Genomic DNA, 19298 nt, shown 5'->3' with positions numbered 1-19298 from the left:
AATTCTCAGAACCCACTTCAAGCGGCTCGTATCAGCTAGTAAGTCTAGCCCCAAGGCATTTGACTCCCTCTTCTGACCTCCATGGTCACACGGAGGCATGCATTCATACACATACATACACATAAGTAAAAATAAAATAAATAAAAATATCCAAGACAGTCAGTGAGAGGCTGTGTTTTAAAATATTTCTGGATTGAATGTTAACTCTGTTTAAATAATGCTACACATGTGTCTGATTCTTTCTTATGTCCTCTTTTCTGTTTTGCCTGTGTGTGTGTGTTTGTGTTTTATGTATATATGTGTGCCCTTATGTACATATGAAGGCAAGAGTACAGCATGGGTGCCATGCTCTGTCACTGGACCTGAAGCTAGGCTGTCAACCAGAAAGCCTCAGATATCCTGTTTCCATCCCTGACAGTGCTGGGGTTATGGGAGCATATGCATTGATAGTAGAAATTTTACATGGGTACCAGAAATCGGAACTCAAGTCTTTATCCTTGCTCAGCCAGCTCTCTCTCATAACTGCTGAACCATTTCCACAGACTCAGTTACTGTTTTATTGCTATGAAGAGACAGCATGAGCAAGGCAATGTAGAAAGCATTCAGTTACTAGCTTGATTACAGTTTCAGAGGGTGGCCCATGATCATCCTAGCCAGAAGCACAGCAGCAGGCAGCCAGGCAGGCAGGCAGGCAGGCAGGCATGGAGCTAGAGTAGTAGCCTAGGGATTACATCTTATCTTCAAGCTGCAGTTAGAGAGAGAGAGAGAGAGAGAGAGAAAGAGAGAGAGAGAGAGAGAGAGAGAGAGAGAGAGGGGTTGGGCCTGGCATGGACTTCTGATACCTCAAAGTCCACCCCTAGACACACTCCCTCCAACAAATCAACACTTCTGGATTCTTCCAAAAACAGTTCCACAAAGTAGGGACCAAGCAAGCATTAAAGCACTCAAGCAAACAAGCATTCATATGAACCTATGGTGATCATTCTCATTCAAACCACCAAATGCCACCTTGAGTTTTCTATAGTGCTATTTGTATGATAAAACTTTCATCTAACTTTTGACTTTCAAACACAAAGATATGAGTCTCTCCTGATATTATTTCACCATGATTGACTGTATGTGTGTGAATAAGTTGAAATAAAATTATTATTATATTTTCACAGCCATTTTCACTAAAAGTGTATGACTTGAACTCAGCAATTTTGTTTTGAAATAGAATACTTCTGTCTTTCTCACTAAATAGCAGGAGGCTACAAATAAAGACTAGGTCTTGAAATGTCTAAACTTTAAAATCTGAATGTCTCTAATACATATAAAATGAGATTATTTTGTTTATTTCTCCATATTGAGCAGATGCCTTTAGTTTATCACAGTATCACTTGCGTTACTAGGACACCTACAAACACCAAATAGCCAGATGTAGTGGAATTATCCTTACCAACATGCTTACCATGTGCCCCAGCGACTGTGTCCAGATCTGCAGGGCACACCTTCAGTCGCTGGACTAATAGAGTCATAAGTTGCCTGATGGTGGAATGAGGTCATGGCAGGCTTTATCAGACGACTTCATCATTATGTGAACATCATAGACCGTGCTTACCGCATGTCTTAGCATTGGGATTAAAAAAAAAACCCCAGGAGCATATGATGTAGACAAGAGAGGAGATAAAGAAAGTTGAGTGAGACTGCAGGGGTAAAGCAGCATGCTGATCTTCGGGAAAGCAATTTAGATGAAGGCCTGTGTTCTAATTAACAAGAAAATACAACACGATAGATACAGAAATCAGCAATACAGCCATCCATTGTGTGCCAGGTGTTACATACTATATAGATAGTTATGCACAATATATACTTGGCAGCTTCACGAGGCTTGCCAAAATTCTTTATTTTTTAATTTCATGATATATGTGTGTTTTGGTACATGCACATGGAGGTCAGAAGTAAACATCGGTCAGCATTCATCCTTTACAGTCCTCCACTATTTTTTTTTTTTTTTTTTTTTTTTTTGAGAAAGTGACTCTTGCAGAACCTGATGCTCACAGATTGGCTAGACTGGATGCCCGGGAAGCCTAAAGATCCTCTTTTCTCTGTCTCCTCCGTGCTGGAAATAGGAGCATGTGCCCTAATGCCTGGCCTTTGAAGTGGTTTTCTGTGCATCTGAACTCAGGTTCTCATACTCCCGAAATTAGCACTTTGCTGAGTGAGCTACCTCCCCAAGCCCTGACTTCACTATAATCTCATGGGTCATTCTCAGAAAGGCAGTCTGTCGCTGACTTAAACGCTGATGCTATTTTACAAGTATTTCCTGGGTGTGAAACAGGTGCTTGTCAAATGGAAATACTTGCCTGGGATCTTGTGATCCAGGTATCTGCTAGAATAAGTTTGTTGCTGAAGATGCTACTGAAACTTTGGTATTCATATATTGTGACCATTGAAGGGCGGGTGATTTCTAGAAGGTCAGGCCATCACTCAGTCAAGTCAGATGTCTGGACACTGAAATTGCTCACAGCATCTATTTGTTCTTATGGATTAAGCTAGGTAGGAGGGCTGGCATTCTGCTTTGGGACCAGGAACTTTGATGTTACACAGCTCAAAAGGCAGAGGGAGTGTACATTGCCAAAGTATATATTTCCAATTAAATTAAAAGAAAATTGATCTTGCAGGCAAGTTTAGGGGTGGGTCCAGTCAGGTTTTGTCTTGCTTATTTTCATTTCTTTTTTTTTGGGTGGGGGAGGGGGAAACTAGGACAACAATTTCAAAGAATTCAGTGTACAAGAAAACAGCATAGAGGTGCATCATTTTAAAACTGGCTATGCCATGATGTTTTTTTAGACACTTGTTTTATTGTTGTTTGTTTGTTTGAGTAGGAACATAGACAGCTTGGGAGTCACAGAGTAGTGAGGATTAAAGGCTTAGAATTTTTTTAATTTTTTAAAAATTCTTTATTAATTACACTTTATTCACTTTGTATCCCCCCTGTGGTTCCCTCCTTCCTCCTGTCCCATTCCCTCCCTTCCTCCACCTTCTGCATGCATGCCTCTCCCCAAGTCCACTAATAGGGGAGGTCTTCTTTTCCTTCCTTCTTATCCTAGTCAATTAGGTCTCATCAAGACTGGCTGCAGTGTCTTCTTCTGTGGCCTGGTAATGCTGCTTCCCCTTTCGGGGGAGGTAATTAAAGAGCAGGCCAATCCGTTTATGTCAGAGACAGTCCCTGTTCCTATTACAATGAAACCCACTTGGATACTGAAGGGGCCATGGGCTACATCTGTGCAGGAGCCTTAGGTTTTCTCCATGCTTGGTACTTGGTGGGAGTATCAGTCTCAGGAAAGAATCCTGTGCTCAGATTTTTTGGTTCTGTTGCTCTTGATGTGAAGTTCCTGTCCTCTCCAGATCTTACTGTTTCCCACTTCTTTCCTAAGATTCCCTGCACTCTGCCCAAAGGTTGCCCATAGGTCTCAGCATCTGCATTGATAGTCTGCAGGGCAGAGCCTTTCAGAGGTCCTCTGTGTCAGGTTTCTGACTTGTTCCCTCTTTTCTCCTTCTTCTGATGTCCATCCTCTTTGCCTTTCTGGGAGTGACAGAGTAGCGAGGGTTATAGGCTTAGATATTTTTTTATCACTTAATCTTTTATTATGATACCTTGGTTCTTTTGGAACACTTATACCCCTTTTCCCAGTGTCTAACACATTTGCCAAAACTCAGAAGTTGACACTAGTACATTATTATTACCTAAGTCCCCAAGTTCATGAAATGTTATCATTTTCATTTTCTGCACCAATGTCTCTTATCTGATCCAGTACGCCACATGGCATTTACCCATCAAATCTCTATAGAGTCCTCTGATTTATGCCAGTTTCCATATCTTTTCTTGTTTTCCACCTTGACAATAGTTAAGAACACTGCTCATCTGTCATGTATAATGTTCCCCAGTTTTTAACTTGTTTGATGCTTTCACCATCAGGGGATGGGGCATGTAGCTTGTGTGTGTGTGTGTGTGTGTGTGTATTTGTACATATGCCAAGGCTTACTTATTTTTAACACCTACTTTATTTAATGTTCTTAAATGCCTCTACCTCTCCTTTCAGGATTCGACAATAGGTAGCAGCTGTGTAGGGAAAAGGTTGGAAAACTCACTTAGCTGCCTTCTGCTGATTAGGGTTTGGGATTCTTTGGAGATATTCCAGTCTCAGTCATCAGGAAACCAGCACTCCAAAGCAGCAAAGCAGCAAACCACAGCAGCAGCAAACAGCAAGCAATAGAAACAGAGGTGGTGCCACTAACTAAATGTGGTCGGGATCTACCCAAATGACAGGAGTCTGCCAAAGCAGCAAAGCAGCAGGAAAAGTTCTCTGGAGTGTTTCTCTCTGCAAAAGCCAGCAAAGCAATTCAAACTGATCCATTTCAAAGCATAGAGATGCAAAAGGCATTGTCTCACTGTGGGCTTCTATTTAATTCCTTCTCAGAGTCCATGGTAGATTGTTTTCCAGCTAGCAAAATCCACTCCCCTTGTGTGAGGCAGTTTCCAGCTGACAAACATGAAGTGCCTTTTCACTGGGGAGGTTTTCCAAGAGGGAGGGAAACATTCCCATATCCCACCTTTGGATTGAAAACAAAAAACATGTTCTACTTCAGAGGGTTCTGTTTTCAGTTCCTTTCTCATTCTCCACAGCTTCTCTACGTATTTGAGGAGCATTGGAGCACCAGAGCCTGTTCCTTTCTCTCAATATGGAGGACATTTTGCATCAGTTTTCTTGTCTGTGTGGGTGTCCTGTTTCTGTGGGTGTGTATGATCACATGTGTGTGTGGAAGCTGGAAATCAATGTTGGCCATTTTTTTTTAACACTGTCCACTTTATTTTTTGAGAGAGTCTCTCACTGAAAACGAGCTCACTGCTTGACTAATGACATACTATGAAGCCTCAGGGAACCTTCCATCCTGGCCAGTACTGTGCGGGTTTTTATATGAGTATCAGGAATTGAACTCAGGATCTTATGCTTTCAAGGCACTTTATTGACTGAGCTAACCGTAGTCCTTTGTTTTATTCTTCAATCTTATTGTTACACCACCATGTAATTTAGGTAAGCCTTTGGTAACCGAGTGGATTTGTTCACTCAGAAATGGCAGACTTCAGGAGCATGGGGTAGTGATAAAGAAATGCATTCAATAAGCAGAAATATAAGCACAATGACTACCTGGTAATAATCAAAGCTTTTGTGAGGACAGGTTATGTTAGAGTCACCATTTATATAAAGGCTCATGTTCATTCATTGGTATAGTTTGGATGTGCTTGAGTATGAAAGTTGAGTATCAGTACCGAGAGATATTGGGGACTTTTAGAAGGATGAATGCTTTTCTGATGGGGGGAGCTTTTTCTTTTAATGGGCTGTCTTCATTAACCTGGGTTGATATAAGTATGGCTGTTACTTCTTCTGTTTCACTAGATACATATATTCTTCCTCATAAACTCATGTTCCCATCTTGTCCTCGTTCCCATTTCCATCGTAAGTTGGGACAACATGAAATACTCATAGAAGCCAAGAAGATGCTGTTGTTCTTCCAGTTCTCCAACACTTTTAACTAAATGCATTTCTTCATAAAGTACCCAGCCTCAAGTATTTTCCTAGAGCTTCATAAAGCCAAATTAAACAAGCACTGAACTCAGAATCTGCTAACCACCAGTAAACCTGCTCTCTTTCGTTTCTCTCTTCTCTCTTCTCTTACTCCTTCCTTCCCCTTTTCTTCCCCATCCTCTTTTTCTTCCCTTAAATCCCATCTCTCCATCTCTAGGATCGCATGTATGCTACCCTGACAGCAAACTTATTGTCTATTAATGATGTTCATCTTGCTCCCACCTCCCCAGTGCTTGGATTGTAGGCATGTACCACCTGCTTTATTCTCTCTGTTCTTAAGTAACCTGGCAAAGTAGTAGAGAAAAAGCTTGATTCCAAGTCCATTGATTTTCTCTGACAGCCAAATCAAAACAAAGAGATAAATAGAAAAATATTCTAACATGAAAAATAGCATTAGAGGGGCTGGAGAGATGGCTCAGTGGAGAAGACCACTTGCTGATCTCACAAAAGACTGGGTTTGCTTCCCAGTGCCCAAGTCTGGTGGGTCAAAACTGTGTATAGCTCTGATCAAGGGATTAATCTTCTGGCCTCTGTAGATACACAAACACATTCGCACATACATACGTAAATGTATATATGTAAATTTACATTAAATTATAAAGTATATGTAATTTTATACATTATACATAAATTATTAAATATACATATATTTACATTGTATGATATTTATATATGTATATGTATATATATTTAAAAGAAAATATATTTTCAATAGTATATTATTATTATTGAAAAAGAACATACTGAAGCCCGCTATGAGTCTGTATTTCAGGTCCTGTTAGCCTGATCAGGACATTTGTGTTGATGAAAGATAAGACCGTCCTGGAAGAAAGGCAGGGAACTAGATATGCAGATTCATTTGACAAGAGACCTCGTAAGAATCACCAGGTTGTGTTGAGGGAGCCCTCAGCCAGCCTGGGGGTCAGTGCTATACCATTCAGTGAAAGTGATTTTCATGTGCAGGGCTAGAAGGTAAGTGTATGGATGAGGATGGACACACATTAACAAGAAGGTTAAACTAGGACAGAAATATGCACCTGGTTTTAGAGATGAACCACTTTTTGTGTGTATGAGTACATGATTACATCTGCATTACTCATTACTCATTACTAACGCTGCAAATGCACCAAGACAAAGAGGAACGAGCTAGCACCTAACACGGAGTTCGTATACTGGTAGGTGAATTAGCTCTTCTATTTTTGTATCTGGAATGATTGTTATTACATTGCCCTCCTTACGTTTTGCTTTCTGTTTTGTGTTTCCTTTTTATATAGAGTATTTCCAAATTGTTATTTGTAGTTTTTCTTCCTTGAGTTACAGTTTTAAACTTTATCTTAAAAATAAAATTGTTATTTAGAACCAGGGAACAGGGTGGCTCACTGAGAAAAATGCTTGCACTTTTGAAGACCTGAGTTCAAAGAGTAAGCATCAAGTGTGAATACAAGACAGTAATATCAGCATGTGCGTGTGTGTGAAGGGAGAGAGAGAGAGAGAGAAAGACAGAGAGAGAGAGAGAGAAAGAGAGAGGTGGTGAAAGGATTGCTGCAGCTTGTTGACCACCAGCTTAGTTTTTAGGTTCTCTGAGAGACCATGCTTAAAGAAATAAGGTGGAGAGTTGTAGAACATGATACCTGATGTCCTCTTTTGGCCTTGGTATGGACACACACACGCACATGCACACACACACACACACACAGACACTTGAGCACACAACCAAGTACACACACACACTCAAACATACATACACCTGTAAAAATCACAACTGACAACAGAAAAAAGTGAGCAAGTCTACAATGGTATGTTGATTAATTGCAGTGGCTTACTTGGAAGTTTTATGCTTATGTGTTTATGATAGAGAAGGTTACAACGGAATCAGCTATTAAACACTGTCTTCGCTGAATGCTGCTGTTATGCTAATAAGCTTCAACACAAAATGAATCTTTCCTCTTGTGACCAAGCAGTGCTGATTTTACAGCAGGGACAGACTGGGAGTTTGTTATCTTTTCCTAGCAGATGGGTCGCCATTCCCCAGCGCTTCCAACCCCGTGAAGACATTAGACAGAACTTGTTCTCCTGTCTGGGAATATGAAAATTAAAAAAAAATAAAGAAAGAATACTATTAATTTAACCAACCTGTGCTCTTATAATTCTTGAAAAAAGACACTTAGGAGCAGTTATCCTCTGAAGATGTATGGGGGAATGATCTATTTTTAAATTGTAGAATGGAGGGGATATTCTAGGGACTGTTGAGAATTCTGGCTACGCCATTCACAAAGAATGGGAGAAAAAGAAGGTTCTCTTTCATCCATGAATGGAAACATTGTCTGGCTTTGAGGCTGCTTCTTGCTTGAATTCCCCACACAAAATATTTCAGCTAGAGGGACACGCATCTAAGCAGGGCATGCATGATGTGTGCTGCATGCTTACAAGAGAGACTGAAACTCACCTTGCATTTTTTAAGTATTCCTAGTCTATGGAATTGCTGAAAAATATACAGGGACTGCTTTATGTTGGGTTTCAATAAAGCCTTTGTAAACTTCTTTGTTCTTAATTGCATAATGCACATACTTATATGTTATTTAAGTGTTAGAGTGATCATCAGAGTCGTGGGGAAGTTAACACAAATTTCTATAAAATATAGGATTTGAACTTAAAGATCATGGAATACTGATCTGTACAAGAGAAATGTAATTTGAAATACTCTTCCTTTTTAAATACCTGCACGGAACTGATTAACATTTTAATAGTAAAAGCAATAAAAATAATTAAAAGCACATTTAGTGTCTTCTCTGCTGCATTTCATTAATTTCTGCTTCTGTTTTTCCCCCTTTAGAGGAAAAGATATATAAATTGTATCTTACCTTTAGCTCCATTCTCAGGACACTGAATTTCTTTACATAAAATCATACCAGTCATAGGGTCTCTTATACATATTCTAAGTGTAAGACTGTTTCTACTTTGCCTCCTTAAAAGGCAGCATTGAAATTTTAACTTTGGATGGAATATTCAGCTTTAAACTATATTATGTCTGATTTGTTTCAGAGTTAAACTTAGTAGACATTTAGTATGTAAATACAGGGAAACAATGTTTGAGCTATAAAATAAACTTTTCTTTTTCCTCCTTTATTCCTTTTTTTTTTTTTTTACAACTTGTCTGGATTTTATTCCCCTCCCTTAACTCCTCCAGGTCCCACCCTCCCTTCCTCTTCTTCCAGCCCTCTTCCCCCTAGTCCACTGAAAGGGGGAGTTCTCCTTGTCAGGCCACAGAGGAAGAGGATCTAGGCAGTCCTGATGAGACTTGATAAGCTAGGGTCAGATAAATTCTCTCTTTTAATACTGGCTTTGACTCCCAAGAAGGCCATAGGCTGTTCTGGAAAAAATAAAAAATAAAAAGAATGCCCACAATGTTTTGTTGGCTCTGTCTTCTGAGACTTGGTAATAGCTCCTGTGCAGAGAGACCAGTCCAAAACAGCGATGACGGTATTGGCTTGGAAGCTGTGATGGTTGAGAAGAAGCAGTTAGTTAAGATGAGATCAGGATCTCTTCCACTCCCTTCCTAGATCCTCAGTACCATCTAAAGGTCAGTTCTGTTATGAAGAGCAAATTATTAATGTCAGCCTTGAACTCAGCTCGGAGCTCTAGGGCTTCTTGGCCATCTCAAGCAGTCCTATTTTGCATAACCTTTGTTTGGGATCTTAATTTGACTCTTGGGCAATTACAACCTTTAACTTACCAGGAGAAAAAGAAACACATTAAACATTTCCTTGAAAAGACGACAGAGGATAGGGCTGCTACAGCTGCAATGACATTTTCACACCCCACTCTCCCCCACCTTGACAGACTCCAACTCGGGGAGAGGGAGAACAGATGTGATCTTTAACACACTTCACAGTGAACTCCACTAGGGACCTATCTTCTCTTGATTCCCTTCATACTTAATATCTTACTCCATAGAGTTAAGTATTTAAAAAATATTTCCCTCTTGTCATGTCTAATGAACTATTAACACTACCACAGAGTGTCAGCTATTTCTCCTATATTCCCTCCCTCCAGCCTGTCCTTCATTCATTCCTTCTCATCTTTCCTTATTTCCTCCATTACTCATCAAATCAGTGTATACAGAAATCTTCCTTAGCAACAGCCTGAATCAAACTATAAAAACCTATAAGTTCATTTTGGATTTAAAAATTGTTCACAGTACAAATTCTCTTTTGTGTGTGAGTAACATATGTTACACGTAGGAGTTTTAACAAAAAAGATTCCATGACATATTGGCTCCCTCACATAGTACCTAGAGACATAAATTGGCCATGCTGCTATTCTTGTTTGATGTTAATATATAATATATATAATAATTAATATATATTCTATATATATTAGTATATATATAGTATATATATACTATATATATATACTAATATATATATATTACTATATATATAATATATATAGTATATATATACTAATATATATATATTATATATATATACTAATATATATATATACTAATATACTATATATATATACTAATATATATATAGAATATATATTAATTATTAATGGGCTGACAGGTAGGGAGGCCAAGCTCCTATGTTCTCTCCTAAGGAATATTCCACATTAAATATGGATAAACTGTACTCAAGCGAACTTCATATCACTGCTCCTTCTCCTCTTCTTCTTTCTTTTGGAGACGGACTCTCATAGAGTCCAAGATGGCCTCCACCTGACTATATAGTTGAGGCACAGCTTGAGTGCCTGATCCTTCTCCCCCGGCCTGCTAGTGCTGGAGGTCTGTGCCGCCACGTCTTGTTTCACAGTGCCAGGGATCGAGCTTAGGGCTTCCTGAAAGGTGGGCAAGCACCCTACCGTGTAGTCTCATACCCAGCCCTCACCCAGCATCTACTGCGCAAGGGTTCCTCCTGGGATGAACTTTCTGCTGCACACTGAGCTTACATGGATGTCTCTGAAATCCCCACTTGGTTGTTAACTGCTCCCCCCAGGCTCTACACTGCTGACACAAACCCTTGGTTTTCATTAGTGAAACGCCCGAGCAAATGCTTTAGTCTAGATGGCTGGAGAAATTTGGTGGGTATGTTCCTACCACACATGAGTATGAAATAGTTTCTGACCAGAGGGACCTTCAGTTTGGAGTTAAACAGGACATAAAACATTTGCACGTGCAGAAGATTATGAAGCAGCCTGATCTGCTGTCTTATCCTGGGTAGTTACGTTTATAGTTCTGCCGGCGAGATTCAGACAACCGTGCTTTAACAGAGTTAGTAAGTCGATGAGCGGAGAATAAAGTCCAGTTGTGCCAAATGTGCAACCTTGGGTCCCCTACTAGAGCAGCAAGTGCTCCTAAACATTGAGCCACATCTCCAGCCCCTGTGAGGGTTCTTACTGGAGTGCTGTGTAGATACTGATCTGTGATTCCTTGCTGAGAGAAGATAGAGTCAGGACGAATGGAAAAAGCAACTCTATCAGTGCTTCTGTGTCTGTGTACTTCCTTTTCTTTAAAATGCAGTTTTCCTTCTTATTCCTTTTCGATTGGCTAGCTACCTGGTTGGTGCAGGCGTGTGTGTGCTTACAAAGTCTTAAACCAAGCTATTTTCAGCAGCTGGCTTCTTACTCCCCACGCCTTGAGGGCGTGCCCCTGCAGGGCTGCAGAGTTCACTCAAAAACCATGCAAATTAGTAATTAAAACATGGCAAAAAGTCATGTTTTAAGTTTTTGAGCCTTATTTCTGTGGCTTGTGGGCTACAGGGTAAACACACATTGCTGGTGCTAATAGTTGGCTACTTTCCTAACTTTAGATTTAATTGTTTTTATCTTTTGGTCACCCAGATTTATTTTCCTTGTTTCTCAGTGTGTGTGTGTGCATGTGTGTCCATGTGCATATTTGTATGTAGATGCCTTGTGAGGCAAGAAGAGGGTGAATCATCCCAGGATCTAGTGTTACAGGAAGTTTTCAGTGCCAGATATATGTGCTGGGACCTGAACTCCAGTCCTCTGAAGGAACAGAAAGTGTTCCTAACAGCTGAGCCATCTCTCCAGCCCCCTGTTTACATCTTAATTACTTTGAAACTAATTTTAGCTGTTGTTTCGGAATGTAAGTACCACAGATGCTAAGCCTCATCTAAGAGCTCTTAAATCAGGAGAGTGAATATGTAAAACTAATACTGCAGAGTGTGTGGGTGATTACCCTTGTCTCCCTCCCCCCTTGATGGTGTTCATGCTGTAAAAGCAGGTTGGCTACAGTTATAATTATTGGGGAGAAGAGAATGACAAACAGTAATTGATGCAGTTTCCATTTCTTTCAGAAGTAAAGGAATAGTGAGAAAGAAGATAAAAACAAAACAAAAATCTCAAAGTAAATAGCAAAAGGCACTGAGGCTGCAGGTATCATACTTAGACACTGTTAGGCCACTCTGCAGTTCTAACAGAATCCAGGTGAGGCTGCAGCTGCTGAGTTAGCTCCACCCGCTACAGTCCAGCTGCATGTATTTGTAAAAACCAGATTAAAAAACAATGTGCAATGTGATTACTTTGGGTGTTAGAAGAGGGAGTGCACAAGTGTGTGGGTGAGTGCAGAGGAAGGGAGTCAGCACTGTTGTCTTTCTCCAATGCTCCCCACCTTCTTTTCTGAGAAACTGCCTCCTACTGAACCCAGTGCTCACCTGTTCGGCTAGACTCCCAGGCCAGTGCCCTCCAGGGATCACCTGTCCTCATATTACCGGAGTTGTTCGAGTACGTGTTGACTATGCAAAATGATTATTTCCTGTCAATTTGAAGAAGTGAGTGAGAGTTCTCATTTCCCACTGCAGAGTGTGTAGCTTTGTGCGTAGCCCTGCGTTATTTGGCAGTTGTCTAGCTCTTCAGCATGCTCTATGCTCTTGGACACACGTCTTATTCTAACATCACCCCAGTGCGTCTTGTGTCATGCACTCAAACTCTAAACGCTACAGTCACTCCAGACGTTTTGTGAAATGATGCCAGAGTCTTGTGCTTTGAGATTTTTTTCCAAGCTAGATCTAAACATTTTTCTAACTACATCTTACACACATTCTCAATCATGGCAGTTACTTTATGAAGAATTACCTTTAAAATGCTCTTTCTCTAATATAAAACAATACAGAAAATCTACATTTAGTTTTATTACACTTAGCTATTTATTGTTCTTATTAGTGTGTGTGTATGTGTCCTGTTGTCTGTCCATCTGTCTGTCTGTTTGGGTCCCATGGTGTGTGTTTGGGAGTCAGGGGACAACTTTCAGAAGTTGGTTTTTTTAGCCTCTTTTTAAGATAATTTTAGATTGCTCAGTGAAGCAATACATTATCATGAAAATATCTCTTGAATTTTAAAAGACTGGGACTTTTGCTGGACCTGATAGCCAGAGTTAATTCACCTGGAGATCACATGAAGCTTCAGACTGCTGTGTATTCAGCCTGTTTGTTTAAACTGCCCTTAACAGAACAGTGGAAAAATTCACCTTAATGTATCGAATCCCCTATGTAATCAGCTCTTACAAAACTAAGCTGATGCATAGCTATAATTCTAAGCTGTGTACTCACTCTCCTTTGCCCCAGGACACAGAGAGCAATGCATGTGTATATGTGGGTGTGTTAGGATAATCATTGGTTGAAAACATAAAACATATGTTGAAAGCAATCTTATAAACTGACTATACATCATGAATGTTAAATATAAGGTGAAGATATGTAAACAATGATGTTTGTAATACTCTTCGTTGTCTGGGATAGGTGGGGACAGTTGTAGTCAGTGACTAAATTCCTTATAAAACTCTGTTCATGATTGCTGTAAAGGATTCCATTCCTTCCCCAGTGATACCTTCTGCGTTGGTCAAGAAAGACAAAGCAAAGCCCTTTGTTGGGAACACACTCAGATACAGAGACAGATTCAGAAGAGAGCCTGCAGACAGGCACAGATTCAGACAGGCAGGGACAATGGAAGACACAGGGAAAGTAAAGCAGATGATTCAAACCTAGGATTGCTCTTAGTCAAATAGCATCTGGTGGAGAAGCTTGAATTTCTCTCCTTAAAATGACACATACACATTATTAGTTTCTTCTGAGTTTGTCATTAATGTATTCAAACCAACTCCATTTTTGTGCTCCATGTGAGGAATCTCAAATGTGTTAAATATATGCAATTCAGTATAAATGTCCTTGGACCACTTGTGACCAAATCATCCTTGAAACTATTTGCAGTTAAAAATGTGAACAGGGTGAATATAATGGAAACAATTCAAATCAAAATAATTCAAAAAATTTAGCTCTCTAAGAGGGAGTGAGTTGATACAATCTGTTGCCTCATTTGAAATGATTTGGAGTTTTATTGGGTTGCTTTTTAGCATGTTTGTATTTGCAGAGTTAAGCACGTAGGAAGGTTACTGAAGCACTAAAGAGAATACAGGGAAGAGATAAAAGACGAGGAGTTTTGTTTTGGGACAGCTGGTGACTGTTCAGAAGCAGACTGAAGAATCAGTGCAATCAATGCTCAGGCTTTAAGCCCTAAGTACTAGCATATCTGTTTTAGGAAGAATAATGGTATTAAGTTTTTCCCCCACATTTCGCAGACATGAGATTAAAGAAAATGTTTTTTAAGACCTCTCTCTCTCTGTGTGTATGTGCAGGTGCCTATCTATGTGTGTATACACGTGTGCACAGGGCAGAGGTAAACACCTGCTGTCATTCCTAAGGATAAAATTTACTTTGTTTTCTTGACCAGACTCGCTCACTGGTTTTTGACGCAATGATTTAGTCAGAAGAGCTGGAAAGCAGTATCCTCCTGTCTCCACCCCATATCCATAACTGAGATTTTAAGAGTCTACACCTGGCTCCACACCTAGCTTCTCTTATATTACATGCATACTCTGAATCAAATGTAAATCTTCAATCTTCATGCTTCAGAGGAATTTTTTTCCAACTGCACCATCTCTCCACCCTTATTCCTTGGTGCTTGAAATGAGCATTTGATAACATTCAAGACATTTGATGGTTTTCACTCATAACAGTGACTTCTTCTATCTCCTGGCTTCCGAGGAGCGTGTAAGCATTACCACAGACAATTATGCATTATTACATATACTTCATTCAGTAGATCAGTGGTTTTCAACCTCCCCAAAGCTGTGGCCCTTTAATACAGTTCCTCATGTTGTGACCCCAATCATAAAATTATTTTTTGCTACTTCATAACCGTAATTTTGCTGTTGTGAATGGTAATATAAATGTCTAACATGCAGGATATCGGATATGCAATCCAATGCGGTAGATGGACTCCTTGAAAAGCCTGTGTGATCCCCTTTTCTGAGGAATAGGCAATGGAGCAAGAGGAAGGGAAGGAGGGTAGGACTGGGAGGGTAGGAGGGATGGGGCTACAACCAGGGTGTACAGTGAACAAAAAATAAATTAATTTATAAAAAGCCTCTGGAAATACTACATTCTATGGAAGTTTGTCCTCTGTCATCACCTATAGTTTGTGCTGGCTAATCTAAAATGAATGCTGTATTAACAGCTCACTTCATTTATGTAAAAAATGAATAAAATTCTCATATATAGAAGAGAAAGAGAGGAGTTACAGAATCAGCATAGATTAAGGCTAGGGGAGATGGCTCAGTGAGTATGAACAGTGGGCACACTCACATGAGGTCCTGAGTTCAGATTCTGAGCACCTAGGTAAAAAGCAGGATGTGGGTATACATACCTGTGACCTCTGTGATGTGGGAGACAGAGACAAGAGGATGATGGAGCTTGTGGCCATCAGCTTAGACGAAAAAATGGCCAATACCAGGCTCAGGGAGAAAGCCTGTCTGAAAGTAGTAAGAGGGAGAGGAATGGAGTGATACAGCTGATGTCCTCCTTTGGCCTCTGCATTCACAGGCGCGTCACCCACCCACACACATGCATCACAAACACACGCACAGCAGTCACACACAAAGAGAAAACAAGATTTGGGAATAGGTGTATGGAAAGTCCCTGTAGCTTTTCAGCTGAATGAAAAGCAAATGTGGTTAGGGGGGCTGCTAGGAAAACAACTAAGGACACCACTTCCCATGGAACGAGCTCTCCTTGTCTCAATTTTCAACAGTGAGCGTGATTATGACTGTATTCAATGCTAGAATCACAATATGAGAATCTGCGTCAATGTGATATTTATATGTGCTTGTGTGTGTGAGGTGAGATAGAAAGAGAGAATTTGTGCATGTAGGTATGTGCATGTGAGTGCAGGTGGCTAGAGAGACTAGGAGAGCCCTGGAGCCCTGGGGCTGGACTTGCAGGTGATTGTGCACTACCTAATGTAGTGCTGGGAACAGAACTGTGGTCCTTTGCAAGAGCATTAATCGCTCTGAAATCTTGAGCCATCCCTCCAGTTCCAGGCTCCATGCTGTATAAACTTATTTCAGTGAAAATCTGACACTGCTTTCAAACTTGTGTGTTTTAGACTTCACCTCGGCAAATTAGGCTTCTACATTTCCAGGCAGCAGGATAGAACCTAGGTCAGTTGAAAAATGAGTAGCTCCACTATGTGCATTGTGAGAGATGTTCACTTCACCCTCTTGCATCCGTCTTAGCTCCTCGGTATATCTGCACACTGCCCAGTGAGAGGATGTTTTTAATCATTGATAGAAGAACTCAGTTAGCTACTACATTGTGCTCGTTTTTAATGCTGGTAAAAATATTTTTAAAACCTGCTCTGTTGACACATATGCACTGTTTGATGGTAGAGAATTTCGTGTGACCTTTTCTTGTTTCCACCGTTTTCCCTCATATGTTTAGAACATCAGCTGACAGTTCTTCAAGAATGAATGTGTATTTAATCCTTTGTGGCATCCTCCACTGTGGTGATGGGACATGTAAGTTGGTACTGTTGCTGCCCGGCACCAGTGAGGGGCTGCTGCCCTCAGTTAAGTCATTGGAGCACTGTCGACACCAAGACGGCAGGTATAAAGCCCTGCTACCTTCCCTGCTGGAGAAAGGAGTTTGCACTCCCCCAAAGATAGGCATTTATAATCCATGCACCTTTGAATAATTAAAAAAGCTGCTGAAGAGAAAACTGATTCTAATCAGCTTTCAAACTGTGATTGTGCCGGTGCTGAATCTTTCCTTTAGAAAGTATTTCTCCTGGAGCATGTATAATTATGAGACTCCCTTTCTGTCTCTGTAGGAACTGGGAAGTAACAGCCCTCCACAGAGGAACTGGAAGGGAATTGCTATTGCCCTGCTGGTGATCTTGGTAGTATGCTCACTCATCACGATGTCGGTCATCCTGTTAACACCAGGTAATCCATTTCTGTTCCTCTCTTTGGATGCTGTTATGGCGGATGCTCATGATGCCTTAAGAAGGTAAAGGTATGTGGTTTCTTAGGGCAGAATAATACAGGCTGTGTTGTTCAAGCACAATTAGATATTTTACCTGATATCATGGTGATTTTTGTAGTTTGAATATTAATTATGTGGGCATTTTGGGTGAAGTTGGAACATAAGATAAAAAAACAGGATGCTAAGAAGATTGTTGGTCTCCATTACTTAAAGAGATATTTGTTAGTTTTACAAATGTCTAAGTTGTGTGAATTTTTCCACTCCAATATTATAAAAATAACATATTATATATAATATTATATAAAACACACATATAATATATTATATATAATACATTATATATAATATAATTTTATAAAACTTATATTATAAATCACTCCAAACCTGGAATGAATTCACACATTCTTCAAGTAGATAATGGATGAACACATATGTAATAAAACATTTAGTCTACAGAGAAATGAGTAAATTTCCAGTGTAGACAACATATACAAAACAATGTGGATGCATAAAGCTAAGTGCAAGAAGCCAAATGCAAAATATTATGTATTATGCTTAAACATTTATGTAAATGGCATTTTATGGAGTTCTCTCTCAGACACACATACACAAGGATTAACTAGAACCTGCCTCTTAGTTCAGTGAGAAGAGGGCTTGATGAGCATGCATGAGACCCTGGGCCCAATATTCAGCACGACAGGGGTGCAGAGCTATAATCCCTGCAGGTGATGGACGGTACATGTGCAGGGGTCAGAAGCTCACGATTCTTTTCGCCTACATAAGCTGATGCCAGCCCAGGATACATCAGATCCCAAAGGAACAAGCTCTTAAGAGAGAGGCAAATAAACTGTTCTCCCATAATGCCTTTGGTCACGGTATTTATCACAGGAACAGGAAGTCGAACTTATGGGATTTAATATATATTCATGCTCAGGATTCACTTAAGTTGGCTTCTACTTTGTATCCATACATAGGAAAAATATAAGAAATGCTAAAGGCATTGATTGGCTGCTCAGATATCTTTGTAGTCAGTTTCTGAGTATACATTAGGCTCCATTCATCACGTGTATATAAATGAGATGAGCACAGAACTGAGCTAATGGGATAAAAACCTAGCACACGAACTATGCTGAGACACTGGGACAAATCAGGGCAGAGATAAGTTTACTTTTGATTCCTCTTTTTAAAAATTACAAATAGATGTGTTTTTGTTGCTTGTTTTCTTTGGTAAGATATGTTATAGTAGCAGAAGTAGTTTTAAGGGGGAACATTTATTTGACTTACTGTCACTGTCTACCATCAAAGTAAATTACGGCAGGGACATAAGCAGGAACTGAAGCAGAACCCTGAGAGAAATGTTCTTTTCAGGCTTGATTGTCCACTGTCTTACACTCAGCTAAGATTTTATATAGCTCATACCAACCTGATTAGGGATAGTGTGCCCACATTGGGCCAAGCTCTCTCACATTTATCATTAGTTGAAATAGCCTTTCACAGACATGGCCACAGGCCCATCATTCTAGCCAATTCATTAACTGTGAATCTCTCAGTAATACCTGGTGACTTAATAATGCTATTTTTACATGAATGTTATTGTCCTTGCACTTTTTGTAATATACAGGTTTAGGGGAAATTTCCCTCCTACATGTTGGTTAATTCAAATTGAGTAAACTTAAATAGACAGTGTTGGAGTTCTATAATCAATGTCTAGTGTTTCAATAAACCAGATAAGTTTTATTGGTTAAAAAATAAATAAGTATTATTTAAAAAAAAGAGAGAGAGAGAGGCGAAGCTTAAATCTGGTGACAAAATAGACCTCAGTGTTGCATTAGTTCTATGGCCTTTGTCCATGCAGTAAATCAGAGCAATAGTGCACTCGCAGTTCATGTGCAAGGATGAAGGAGTGGAGTCTGGAACTGTACTGTGCAGTAAGGATGAAGTAGTGGAGTCTGGAACTGTATTGTGCAGTAAGGATGAAGGAGTCTGGAACTGTACTGTGCAGTAAGGATGAAGGAGTCTGGAACTGTACTGTGCAGTAAGGACAAAGGAGTGGAGTCTGGAACTGTATTGTGCAGTAAGGATGAAGTAGTGGAGTCTGGAACTGTATTGTGCAGTAAGGATGAAGGAGTCTGGAACTGTACTGTGCAGTAAGGATGAAGGAGTCTGGAACTGTACTGTGCAGTAAGGATGAAGGAGTCTGCAACTGTACTGTGCAGTAAGGATGAAGGAGTCTGCAACTGTACTGTGCAGTAAGGATGAAGTAGTGGAGTCTGGAACTGTATTGTGCAGTAAGGATGAAGGAGTCTGGAACTGTACTGTGTAGTAAGGA

The 19298-nt window shown here is 40.0% G+C and overlaps 1 protein-coding gene across 1 annotated transcript in view; it reads left to right on the top strand.

Moving 5' to 3' along the window:
- Positions 1–19298, top strand: part of Dpp10 (dipeptidyl peptidase like 10) — a 706326-nt gene that overhangs the window by 112260 nt on the left and 574768 nt on the right. The window contains exon 2 of the mRNA XM_055601904.1: positions 16815–16929. Within this exon, the coding sequence (XP_055457879.1) occupies positions 16815–16929 (115 nt within the window). The remainder of the gene's footprint in view (positions 1–16814; positions 16930–19298) is intronic.

This window comes from Psammomys obesus, unplaced genomic scaffold (genome assembly GCF_907164565.1).
Source record: "Psammomys obesus unplaced genomic scaffold, mPsaObe1.curated_primary_1811, whole genome shotgun sequence".
Taxonomy (NCBI): domain Eukaryota; kingdom Metazoa; phylum Chordata; class Mammalia; order Rodentia; family Muridae; genus Psammomys; species Psammomys obesus.
Note: the sequence above shows the minus strand (reverse complement) of the source record. Positions and strands in the feature narration are given on the sequence as shown.